This window comes from Cetorhinus maximus, chromosome 15 (assembly GCF_964194155.1).
Source record: "Cetorhinus maximus chromosome 15, sCetMax3.hap1.1, whole genome shotgun sequence".
NCBI classification, from domain to species: domain Eukaryota; kingdom Metazoa; phylum Chordata; class Chondrichthyes; order Lamniformes; family Cetorhinidae; genus Cetorhinus; species Cetorhinus maximus.
Window position 1 is genome coordinate 36,565,072 of NC_135893.1, and position 13,634 is coordinate 36,578,705.

At 42.9% G+C, this 13,634-nt stretch overlaps 1 protein-coding gene across 4 annotated transcripts in view; it reads right to left on the minus strand.

Annotated features, from left to right (window-relative positions):
- LOC144690609 (endothelin-converting enzyme 1-like) overlaps positions 1-13,634 on the minus strand; it is a 359,428-nt gene that overhangs the window by 17,332 nt on the left and 328,462 nt on the right. For all 4 annotated transcript variants that reach the window (XM_078558277.1, XM_078558278.1, XM_078558279.1 and 1 more), the window contains one exon: positions 8,216-8,283. In XM_078558277.1, the coding sequence (XP_078414403.1) occupies positions 8,216-8,283 (68 nt within the window). The remainder of the gene's footprint in view (positions 1-8,215; positions 8,284-13,634) is intronic.

The following is a 13,634-nucleotide window of genomic DNA, read 5'->3' on the forward strand; positions in this document are numbered from 1 at the left end:
GGCGGGCAGGTTTGGGAGCGGTCATGAAGCCGACTGCTGCCCGCGATCGGGCCCTGACATTGGTTTCACGCTGGCTGGCCAATTAATGGTAAAACGCGCTCAGTGCTGCCGGGGTGGGGGTGGGAGGAGAGCGAACATGGAAGTTTGTTCACATGTGTGAGTGTGTGCAGTGAAAGCCCCCTGTGCCAGCTCTGTGCCTCAGGGAGCTGAAGATTTATAACATTAAAAATAAAAAAATTAGCAATGTTAAAGACGTGTCCCCTCATGTGACTATGGACAGGGACATGGCATGAATGAATTTAAACAATTTTTATTTTATTTTTAATTGCTGTTGGAAAACTCATCCCACCCATTGACGAGGTTCCCTAAAAAATCCAATAGCTGCTTGGTCTTTGCCTGCCTGCCAACCGTAAGGTTGGATGGGCAACAAAAGATTTCATTCAATTAGAACTTTAATGGCCTTAGTAGGCCTGTTAATTGTCTGCGAGTGCGCTGTTGACTCCCGTGTGCACCCGCCGGCCAAAATATTGTGTGAGTGTGCAATGACATCAGGACACTTGCCTGACGTCATCACGCATCATCTTACGCTCGACCGGGTGGGCACGCGCCCGCCCGCTCAGCTGCAAATTTCTGCCCACGAAGATGGGAACTGAAAGCAACCTCTAAATGCCACCCCGATGAGAGAGAGATTGTTATTTGGTTTGATGGCTTAATTCTTGTAGATTTCAGTGGAGAGGCAGAATTCTAACAATTAGAGTTCAGCACAATCACAATCAGCACAATGCAGATTTTTTAGATTGAAGATTCCAAATTAAATTGTCATGGTGGTGCAGAGCCAGGATCGAATTGGACATGAATCCTGTATCCGCACAAGACTGAGCTGGGTTATCAAGTGTTGAATACGAGTAGCCCATGGGATGCTTAAAATGCAGGACGCTTAAAACTAATGACCAGAAAATCTATCCACCCAAACCAAGAGCGGGGAATTCAGAAAAGAAGCATATTTTGTTTTCCAGCATGGAGACTGTAATTTTATGTGATGGCATCATGAAGATGTGTTTTATGCCAAATAATGATTTTTAATCCAACAGCTGGAAACATGAATTGAATTTTTAAGAAACATTTTTTTTTAAAACACAGGCTAAAGTTACTTGAACCCACAGCCAAGTTGGCTACCTAATTTGCATTACTGTACATTCCACATTCTAACGCTGTTGAAATGGAGACGGCATGTCTGCAAAGACCCAAACACAATGACCTCAGAGGAATGTGAATGAACTATATTTCCTATTCCATTGGCACTATATCCAGATACTCAACTGGGTGGAGACAAACCATCAAACCTAACCATTTGAACAATGGGACCCTGGCTAAGAGTAGTGATTCCCTGACCTGACCTAATCAAGTTACAACTGGAATACATGATCATGTTTGAATTACTGGTCAGTTGGAGAGGGCCGTCACAGGACAAAACCAACCCTGCGTGCTTTAAGCACGTTCTCTCAGCAGAACGGATGACAAGCAGCTGAGAAGCTGAGGGAGATCCTTGGATCCTTCCCCTCTCTCTCTACCAAACTTGCAAGCTTTTGGGCCCAGTCTGCTATTGCTTGACTCTCTCTCAATGCGCAGCAGACAGAGATTTTTAAAGAAAGAACTCGACTCCACAGCTGTGTCTCCAGAAGAATAAATAGATCACCCATCTACAGTTTTAAATCACCTCAATGGTGAAAGCAGACGACCACCAAGTGAAAGCAGCAAAACCATCAGGTTCAGCCTGAAGTCAGCCATGTCACCAAACTACAGATTTGTGAATTCCTTTTAATTTGTGGACTCTAATTTGACCAACCTATCAAAGCAAATAAAAACTTCTTGTAGCCAAACAAGGAGAGGGCAAAAAGTGGAATAATTTGACCCCTCACTTGATCGTAACAGATGGTTACGCAGTAAATGTTGATGAACTATATCTGGTTCACATCATTTAGAGATTGCTGCAAGTGTAATTTAAGCTCAATCTGTATCTTTTGCACTGACTGAATTCAGTCAACCCCATAACTCTGCAGCACCTCATACACTAGAGTACAGGGTGAATGAGCTCACTCGTCATCTTTGGCTAAAAGAATCTTTGAGATGGCTGCCAAATTTGATGATCAAACAGACCAGGTTGAGGAGGGGGATTGGTGTGGTGTGGGGTGGGGGTGGGAGTAATCCCGAAGATATGTTTCCATCTATGAGCACCAGGTCAGCGATAACTGTGATCTACACTTGAACATCTAACCTACTGTCAAATTCTTCTCTGCACATATTTAACTGGGCTGTTAACCCAGTTTTACAAGGACAGAAATGTTATACAATCACTTTCTACTAACAGCCATGCCAAATCTTTGGATCATACAATTTCTTAGTCAAATTCAGCCCCACTTAAACTCCCAAGTTTTCAGTGAGATTTCAAGCGTCAAAGGTAACTTACCCACACCTCATGCAGATTCAGGTTCGACCCAGTGCTAAATCAAGAACAAAGTATTTCAGTGGATGTTCTGTTCCTACAGAAGCTTTGGTGTGAATGTTGCAAAGGTCTTGTAGGTAAATTAGACCTTGAAACACTGGATTATTGTCAAGAAGATATAATAATTCTCATAATATTATTGAAATTTATTGTAAAATAGAATAATATTGGGATGTATCTATGTGTCTATATGTGTCTGTGTGTGAGATTTAATTGAATTAGGGGCAGCTAGTCTGGGTGCTTTGATCTAAGGAGAGGGGTTTGAAATGTTAATTAGATAAACTTGGGGAAGTTCAGAAACATAGGTGTCAAGGGAACATTGGCATTTTGAAATAAACCAGAATAGATTGTTTTCAAAGGAGGGGTGAAATGTGTTCCTAGCCAAGTTTAGAAACAGTGTGTTGGTTTTTCCCAAAGATTACTGGTAAAACTTAGTGCTAGGAGAGGGTTTTATTATCAGGGAGATAAAGTCCAAAGACATAGTGAAACAATGGGTATTTGCATTCAAAGAGGAAGATATGTTTGGAAGGGAAAGCATTTTTAGGATCTTACAAATGTGTGAAAATCCTTCAGCATCTATGCCTTAAGCTGCTGTCTTCAAAGGACTGAAGTTAAGAAAACTCACTTTGAATTCCACTTGTTCAGCGTATCATGTTTCTTTGCCTGGGTCTTTTAAAATCTGTGTGCCTTACTGTTGCCTTAACAAAAATGTAACTGGGAGTTAGATTGATCAGGGGACTTGGAAGTTATCCTAGTAGTAATTTGTAGATCTATGTATGTATTTAAAATCATTTCTCTTATTAATAAATGTTTAATCTAGTTTTATAAAAAAACTCTAAGACTTGGTGGTCTTATTACTACTGAATTCAAGGTATGCATCTCGAAATTTATACAAATTGAAAATTAGTTGTGACAGTTGTTTCAAGTTTCCCTCTGGGATTTTAGCAGCTCAGCATTTATCATTGGCTGTGTCACAACAATTATAAAGATCAAGGCACTCTCAAAATTGGCCACTACTTTGGATGGATTCAAACTTATCCTGTTGCCATGGTTACTGCTGTGAAGGATGGGTTCCAAGACACACCCCCTCCCCAACTTCAGTTCAACCCCAGTTTCCCCAATGTTTAATGGGTAAATGCAGAGAGTGGGGTTGAGCTGTTAAAAAGCAGATGGCCTACACTTTTTCCATGCTCTGTGCTGTGTTAACGGAGTTTAGTTCCTCAGCCTCATGCTGGACAAAGCAAAGTGCTTTGTCAAGCCCCATTTCCGGTTTCTTCTGGAGTCACCTCTTTGGAGTTTAGGTGCGTGCATGGGTGCGACCGATCGAGTGTGCTTGCGCAGTCCCTGAATAGGTGTGCCATATGCAGAAGGATTGATGAGTCTCGCCAGTAATCACTCCACCCAATTTTAGGAAGTTTTTGGCTATACACCCCAGGGACCTACTTCATTCACCAACTCCAGAAACTAGAGATAAAAGGCTGGTAAACGGGACCCTCTGTCTGTTGCGATAGAAGGTACGACTGATAAGACTTTCAAAAAGTTTATTGCAAAACATTTTCAGATGCAGCAATATAGTTTTTATAAAGCACCTTGACCTGTCTGAGATTAAGTAAGCCACTTAATGAGGTTTATAAACCAGCTCTCAATCTATACTGATTTATGCCCGAGAAAAATAACTGTCCATAATTTTGTACTAAATCTCTCGATCTTTAAGTGTTCGTCTCTTGATTTACGGGATGGCGGGCTTGGAATATCTATTCTAATGTGAAGGGTGTGTTTAACTAAGGCTACAAGGTGGTTACCTCTTTGAGGTTAACAACAGATTAATTGCACTAAGCAGACACCGAGGTCCATTCATGGTCAGGCTCCTGTTAATACCTTTATGTTAGGTGCAATTCTTGGTGAAAAGTATTTTCTAACAGTTTAAATAGACAGTGATAATCTTCCTTTTTAAATATCATTTTAAACAAAACCTGTGACATAAATTCACCCACTAAAGTGTGACGCTGATAGTGTGACAGATACTTATCTTCTCTATCCATAATACACTAGGTTTTGTGTAAAGTGTACACTTGTGGTAACATTTTCTGTCACACTTTCCTTGTCACGTTGCTCCTTATTGATTAGCTCAAAGTAAAACAGCAGCCTATCAGAATTGAAAGGATATGGAATATGCAAATCAGAAACAAGGAAAGGAGTTAAAAAGCTAACCATGAAAAATTAACTGATGCTCACAAAAACTCAGAATGATCGGACAGAAGAACCTATCAATTAAAAAAGGTGAACCAATCACATCACCCAAACTAAATTTCCAAGTCCTTTTTCCATTATTTTTCTGAAATTTCTAAAGGCTCAAATAGGATTTTAATCAAAGGAAAAGAGTTCAAATATTGTTTCACAGTAATACAAATAAACTTTCTGTTTTGTTTCAATGGCTTGTCATGTTTCTGGATTTTTTTTACCACTTTTCCGTGGAAAGGGTCCAGATACGAGTTTAATTAAGGTTTGCTTTAAAGGGGTAAAATTGAGTAGATAACCAGCTGGCATGTATGGTTAGGACCCAGACAGGGTGTCTGAGCCAGGGCCCTGAGGACAATGAAAGATAATTTGACATTCCAGCAACAATTTATTCATCGCTATTTCCCACTTATTCAATCCTATTAAACTCAATAGGGGCCCCTCCCAATTTGAAGTTGGTGGATGCAGCTCCTAGGGATCGAGTGAGTAGTCCAGCTTTATAGAAAAGCTGATATGGGAGCTGGGCTTTTAAAAACAAACACCAATACCAAGAATCCCATCAAACAGCCAAGTGCTCAGAGGTTAAAAAAAGACAAGGGACCAATTGAGCTGTAGGCCAGAATGCAGAGCATTTTGTGTGTTTAAGTCCAACAAGACATCTCTCTGAAGTGAGTTTGAGAAGGCAACGTCCCAACACTATCATCATCCCTGGGTATGTCCTGTCCCACCAGCAGAGGTGGAAGCACAGGAGTACATAGTCAGGAGGGAGTTGCCCTGGGAGTTCTGAACATTGATTCTCGACTCCATGAAGTCTCATGGCATCAGGTCAAACATGGGCAAGGAAACCTCCCGCTGATTACCACGTACCACCACCCATCCCCCCAACTCAGCTGATGAATCAGTGCTCCTCCATGTTGAACACCAACTGGAGGAAGCACTGATGGTTGCAAGGGCACAGAATGTACTCTGGGGGGGGGGGGGGGGGGGAGGCAGGGGGGTGACTTCAATGTTCATCACCAACAGTGGCTCAGTAGCACCACTACTGATCCAGCTGGCCGAGTCCTAAAGGGCATAGCTGCAAGACTGGGTCTGCAGCAGGTGGGCACCAACAAGAAGGAAAAACTTACTTGACCAAGGCCTCACCAACCTGCCCGTCACATATGCACCTGTCCATGACAGTATCAGAAGGATGAAGTTCTGTCTTCACATTGAGGATACCCTCCACTGAGTTGTGTGGCACTACCACCGTGCTAAATGGGATAGATTTTGAACAGATCTAGTAGCTCAAAACTGGGCATCCATGAGGCACTGTGGGCCATCAGCAGCAGCAGAATTGTACTCAAACACAATCTGTAACCTCATGGCCTGGCATATCCCCCACTCTATCATTATCATCAAGCCAGGAGATTAACCCTGATTAAATGAAGGGTGCAGGAGGGCATACCACGAGCAGCACCAGGCATACCTAAAAATGAGGTGTCAACCTGGTGAAGCTATAACATAAGACTACTTGTGTGCCAAACAGTGGAAGCAGCATTCGATAGACAGAACTAAGTGATCCCACAACCAACGGATGAGATCAAAGCTCTGCAGTCCTGCCACATGCAGTTATGAATGGTGTTGGGCATTTAAACAAGTCACTGGAGGAGGAGGCTCCACAAATATCCCCATCCTCAATGATGGAGGAGTCCACCACATCAGCACAAAAGATAAGGCTGAAGCATTTGCAACAATCTTCAGCCACAAGTGCTGGGTGGATGATCCATCTCGGCCTCCTCTAGAGGTCACCAGCATCACAGATGCCAGTCTTCAGCCAATTCAATTCACATGATATCAAGAAACAGCTGAAGGCACTGGATACTGCAAAGGCTATGGGATCTGGCAATATACCAGCAATAGTACTGAAGACTTGTGCTCCAGAACTTGCCACTCCCCTAGCCAAGCTGTTCCAGTACAGCTACAACACTAGTATCTACCCAGTGGAATATTGCCCAGGTATGCCCAGTCCATAAAAAGCAGACAAATCCAATCCGGCCAATTACCACCCCATCAGTCTACTCTCAATCATCAGCAAAGTGATGGAAAGTGGCCACTCAGCTCCTGACCTCATTACAGCCTTGGTTCAAACTTGGACAAAAGAGCAGAACCTCCGAGGTGAGGTGAGAGTGGCTGCCCTTGACATCAAGGCAGCATTTGACTGAGTGTGGCATCAAGGAGCCCTAGCAAAACTGGAGTCAATGGGAATTGGGGGAAAACTCTCTGCTAGTTGGAGTTGTACCTAACACAAAGGAAGATGGGCTGAAGGGCCTACTTCTGCTACTATGTTCCTATTCTGAGCTGGGCCCACCCCTTGTGTCCTCGGTCTTTATTTTAACTGAATCTATTCGAGCTTGGGTAAAGTTCCGGACTCTGGTTACTTACATGTCTGCAGTTGTCAAATGTGAGTTTAGACTTTGAGTATGGCCAGCTATTCAACCATGGGGTCCATGACAGTGAACCTGTCGGGCTCACCAGACACTGATCAAAGTTAGCAGCTAAGACATAACAGGTGTGTAGAAGAACTACCAATGAATTTTCCCCGCAGTTTACTTTCTCTCTGACTTGCTATAGTTGTTGCCACATGGCTGTCTACCAGAACCTTCTCCTCTAATACAAACCCGTTCTTAGCTAATGTGCTGACACATGCATTGACCAGCAGGGTCACTGGATTGTCAGCAGTGCCCTGGCTAGTATCAGATACAAAAGACTAAACCTGTGACCTTCCAGTTTCGTGTGGGACAAAGTGTCACACCCGGCACACTGCAATCAGACTCAGGGTGGTATATTTTGTGGATGCAGCGTAGTGGGAGTATCCAAATCTTGGCTGGTTCCTAATAAAAACAAAGATTGGAGAATAGGAACAAAAGGAGGTTGTTCAGCCTCTCAAGCCCCTTCTGCCATTCAATTAGATAATTTTGGATTTGTATCTGAACTCCATTTAACAGCCTTAGTTCCTTAACCCTTAACAACAAAAACTTATGGGGGGAGGGGAGATGGGTGGAGGGGGAACGTGCTCCAGATTTCCATTATCCTTTGTACGAAGAAATACTTCCTAACATCACCCCAGGAACAGACTAGCTCCAATTGGAAGGTTATACCCCTTGTTCTGGATTTCCCCACCAGAAGAAATAGTTTCTCTCTATCGACTCTATCGAACGCTTCAATCATCTTAAATATCCTTTAATCTAACACATGAAAGCTTCTATCCTTGAGGGAATACACATGCAGTCTGTGTACAGCCTTTATTGTTTATCTCCTTGGGTCCTGTTATCTGGTGAATTGAGGCAACTTGAACCTGGCTCTCTAGAGATCTCCAATGCAGATTAACATTATGGACACACTGTACTTAAGAGGAGTTGGTCTCAGTCCCTCCAAAAACACTTCAACTGGGAGAGATCTCAACACAACATTAAACACGAGTTAAAACCTCCATACCTTGATCATCAAACGCGTGTGTTAATTCATGGCCCATAACCACTCCAATTCCTCCAAAATTTAAAGCCCTATTAAGAGAGAAATCATTCTTGTTAGATTCTAAATTCACCACCGGGTGTCTCTGACAGAACCTTCCCCTGCCCACGGGCTGCTTGTAAATGCTCACATTTTTATACTCATAAAACAGCAAGGCACATATTACTGGGTGCCATTCAATGAAAAGTGCGGCAAAGAGGATTATTTATGGGGGATGTTGTCAGATTATTTAAAACCAAATCATTTACAAAGGCTGTTAAAAACCTGTACCTTCTAAAAAGGAGGGATGGTCGAGGAGGGGCAGGGAATGGAAGTTCGCAGTTCAGAGTTCTTGGGAAGAGAATGAATCAGGGCAAACACTGGAAATGGAAGCAAGATATCTGGATATCAAATAGCACACGTGGGCCAGCGGGAAGAGAGAAGTTCGTCACTTGGATTTATTTCTACGCAATTCACACACAATACAAATGGTAAGGATCCGAGCATTTACGACAATTCAAATCCATCCGTGCATCTGGATTGTTCTATGTTTCTATGGGAGGAGGGGGTTGTAAGCGTTTCCTTGAAGGATGTTTCCCCTCAAGGGAGAGAAAGGGAGAATGAGAGAGAGAGAGAGAGATACAGGAGTCATGATGGATCGATTGGAAAGAAAGCCAGAATCCTTAAGTTACACACTGAGATAAAGACAATTAATTACCATATGCGAGTTTATACATTTACAATGAGAAAGTACTGATACTTGAGATTAAGAGTACTTTAATATTAAGGGTAGTACTTGAGATTACCTTAGAGCATTAAAAAAGTGAAAGATACAAGAGACCAAATGGTCAGTTGGGTCTTGTGGTGCAGTGGGTGGTGTCCCTACCTCTGAGCCAGAAGCTCTGGGTTCAAGTCCCACTTCAGAACTTGATGGCCACAGAGGGTGTGTTCATAATGTGGCCAAACATGTTGACTATCAGCCTGTAAATCCTTCCAATATACCTGCTGGGAGGAGGTAAGAGCAGGAGAGTCTCCTGGTCAGCCATACTGCAAAAGGCAATGGCAAACCATGGCAGCACTTTGCCAAACATTATCATGGGCCAATCTAATGGGTGCCCATGGTTGCCAATGCCCTCTTAAGGTGTGGTACTTGAAGGAGGAGATATTTGCTACTATATTATCATGAAGAATATCTATCAAAGAGAAATTTTTTTCACTTTAGACTGGAACAAAGATTTTGTCGAACAGGGTCATAAGTCCAGGGGTATTGAATTCCACACAGCTGGATCAGTGTTTCTGATTGACTTATGAGCTAAGGCAGGTTTTGGATTAACCAGATGTCCATTTCAGAGATTTCTGGTAGGTAAATGGCAGAATTCAACTGAAACATTTCATCAAACGAAGATGGTAACTGATTGGAACGAGATTGAAACATAAAGAGAGCATTTTGCAAAAAAACAATGTATGGACCTGCCTGAGCTTCTGGTAATCAGAGTCGGGCTGCCACTCATTTCCTACTTCGTTACCTTAAAATGTTTCAACCCTGGCTTGCACGACTTTCTGATCCAGGCGGGGCAAGGTCTCTGCAGTGCAGCGCGCTCTTGAGGCTGCAAGTCGAGCGGCACTGAATCGGAGACAAGGAGGCCTCACCTACTCCTTTACAGTCAGTGCTGTCAATCAAGTGAGTTTAAATGTCCAGCCACTTTTAACCCAGGGAGAAAGTAGGTTTGTCAGGAAAGTGGTTGGAATTTGGGGTGGGTGGGGGGAAGTGGGTGGTGGTCAGCCAGTAGGCAGAGGTGTGGGGGCTGAGAGGTTCCGCCAGTCGGGGGAAGGTGGGAGGTGGATGGGGGATGTTGTCAGCCAGTCGGGGATGGGGGATGCGTTAGGCAGTCCAGAGGGGGGTGGGGTCAGGCAGACCAGGCTAGGCTGGTGGGAGGAAGTCAGGGGTTTGGGGAAGGCCAGTAGGGGATGTGAGTCCCTTTGGGGAGAGGGGTTTGCAGGAGTCCTGTGGGGGTGGAGGGGAGCAGTCAGTGTGGGTCTGTACAATGGTTACCCAAAAGCTAGAAGTGGTTTTAATTCTTCTGACTTTATTTGGGTAACTATTGATGTAACACAGTGGGAATCATCCGAAGTTTGTGATTTAAATTGTAATTTTCACATGTTTCCCATTGCAGGGCAATTGCCCATTGGAAAATTGCACTTCCTAGGCGATTGCCGTGCAATCCTTACCTGGAAACCTCCGGGTGGGGGTTCCCCAGTACATCTTTGGGGTACCCACCAAATATAACACGCTGGATCTTGGAAGTTCTGGGTATCTTCAATTTTCAAAGTCTTAAAATACCTGTAATGCGTTAGTGTTGTCAAAATAGCCTGTGCCTGCACAAATTTGAATAGCTTTCTTCAGTAATATACCGCAGCCTCGGAGTCCTGACCCTGTTTTCAGTGAGTTTTGGCTGATATCCTGCGTGTATTTGCATGAGGTCTCTGTGTACAGCTTCGTCCCGGGACACCTTCCTGGCTTGGGAGGGAGAACTAATAAAAGCTCCAGTTGATTTCCAGAGAGAAATCTGTTATTTAAATTCCAAACCTATGCACTTCTGTTCTCTCTGGGATTTACTTTAGAATCCCAGCGAGCATTTAGAAGCAGAGCTCTTGCTGCCAGTTGCTTTGTTTCCTGTGACTTTGATTTAATTAGTTTCACATATATGATCCACATTTACAGCAAGCCCTGGAGTAAATGTGCCGATTACAACACAGTCCCACTCTGCATTCTTACATTAAATGGATGGAGTCCCAGGTTTGACCAATCCATTTACTGCACAGCCTGTCTACAATCTCTGCTTTTAGTCAGCATTTTCATTTAGTTTGCCTTCTTCACTCATCTGTCATTTATCACAAGGCTTTGTGAAAAATCGTTTATCAGTCGTTTGAGGCTCTAAAAGTTGCACGCTTATTAACCATCTCTGTAACAATCAATCATTCAGAGGGGTTCAGCCCATGAAACAGTCGATATCAGCCTCAGCTGAGTGATTTTGCCCTCAAGCCAGGCCCATACAGTCCTTCCTGTACACACTATGTCAGGGGGGATGCACCAATGCCCTGTACAGGCTCAGTATTGCACCATGTGACTTTATTCTGCACACTATATAACCCAAAATCCTATTTTCTTTTTATTACAGACATGCACATGGCTCACCAATACCCTCAAATCCTCGTCCTGTGTCCTGCAGACCAATACAACTTATATTAAATTAGAATGCATTGAAACAGGCCATTCGGCCCAGGGTGATTATGCTCTACCTGAGCCTCCTATCAACATGACCCCCTATCCCTCCTTCCCTTATGTACTTATCTAGCTTCCCCTTAAATTATCAACACTTTTCACCTTGGCCACTCCATGCAGTAACAAGTTTCACATTCCCACCACCTTGTGGATAAGGGAGTTCCTAACTGGATTTACGATTGTATCCCTGGTCTCCGTTACAAATGGAAGCATCGCTACAGATATCCAATCAGAATCCTTCATGATTTTAATAATCTCTCTCAGGTCACCCTCAGCCCTCTTTTTTTTTTAAAAAGAGAAAAGAGCTCTACCCTATTCCGCTGATAGCTATAAGCTCTCAGTTCACCGGACACTACTAAATCATGACCCATTTAGTCTTTAATTCCAGTGTTTATTTGCTTTCCCGGGACTTTGTACTCATCAATATTGAAACTCAGTTCTCAGCCTGGCTTCCCAGCCACTCCGAATCCCTCTGTGCCAATGTTAAGACATTGTTTGTTGCGTGTGGCCTGCTTTTTCAGTGTGTAGTCTTTTAAATCTTTTTTGCCTGGCTGTGCACGTGCTGTGCCCATCATGGAGCATGGCCTGCATGGTACCCCCTGGACTGCTGCCTGGCTGCACACTCATGCAGCTTAGAGGGAACATCGCTCTGCACCTAACCAGCCATTAAGGAACTGGAAATGGAGAACTGGTGAATGACTCTGAATAATAGAAGCAGCACAGGTTAAAAAGTGTACAGCAGAGGAATTTGGCAGTGATAAAAGGTGTATATGTAAATACGAAGGGTATAGCAAATAGAGCCAATGAGCTGAGGGCACAGAGAGATACATGGCAGCATGGTATTATTGCTAAAATGGGAATTTGGCTTAAAGAGGGGAAAAAATGGCAGCTCAACATCCCTGGGTATAGAGTTTTCAGAAAGGGGGTTTAAAAAAGGTGAGTGTGTAGCATTATTGGTTAAAGAATCAATTACAGCTGTGAGGAGGGGTGATATACTAAATGAAGGACCAAATGAGGCCATATGGGTTGAGCTCAGAAATAAAAAGGGGCAGCCACATCGCGAGGAGTGTACTATAGACCCCCAAATAGTGGAGGGGAGTTGGAAGAGCAAATATGTAGGCAAATTTCTGCGTGCACAATAGGGCAGTAATAGTTGGAGACTTCAACTACCCTAATATCAATCGGGATACGAATAGTCTGAGGGGCACAAAATTCTTGAATTGCATTTAAGAGCTATATTTAGCCAGCGTATAACAAGCCCAATGAGAGGGGCGCAATTCTAGATTTAGTCTTAGGAAATGACCTGTTTCCCCTAGCTGAGGGGTCAATTACCAGGGGGCATGGATTTAAAGTGATTGGTAGAAGGATTAGAGGGGATGTGTCATGAAACTATCATATTTTTCATAATATTATTGTAGACTTATGGATGAGAGTGTGGATAGTTCTGTGTGACTGATTTAATTAGACTAGAAATGCTTATATTACAAGATTGAAATTATCAAAAGAAGTAGGTGTAAAACAGATTTTTGAAATGAAGATGGATAATCAAGGATGAGGGTTCCACAGAGAGGGTGCGAATGAAATTTGCATTTTTAGATAAGTGTTGGGGTTGTTTGATTTTCAAATGGTGTAATGGTTACAACTAACAAGGTAAGTGAGGCAAAGCAATATGTTTATTTTCCCCAGAAGTGCTGACCATAATGATGACATGAAAGGTTTTTATATTATAGGAAAAATAATTTTCAAAGACATGTAGAATAATGGGGTCTTACACATTAAAGATAGAGAAACATACAAAGAAGAATGGAAGGTTATGTAATGTGTGGCCATGTAAGACCTAAAAGATACATCATGTGAAACAGACCTGGGGATAAACCTCTAGGCGCTCTGAAGAAGAGGAGCTGTTCCAGTAACTAAAGTTGTGTTAAAAAGGCTTTGGAATTCCACTGTCAAGTGGGTGCTGTAGCAACCTTGCTGCATTGCCTCTTTAAATTTAAAATCTATTTTGGACTGTTGCCTTAAAGGGCATGTGTAGTTGGGAGTCAGGTTAATTAGGAATTTTGGGATTTGTTATAACATCAAGTAACTGCAATCTTATGTATGTGTTTTAATTATTTTCTT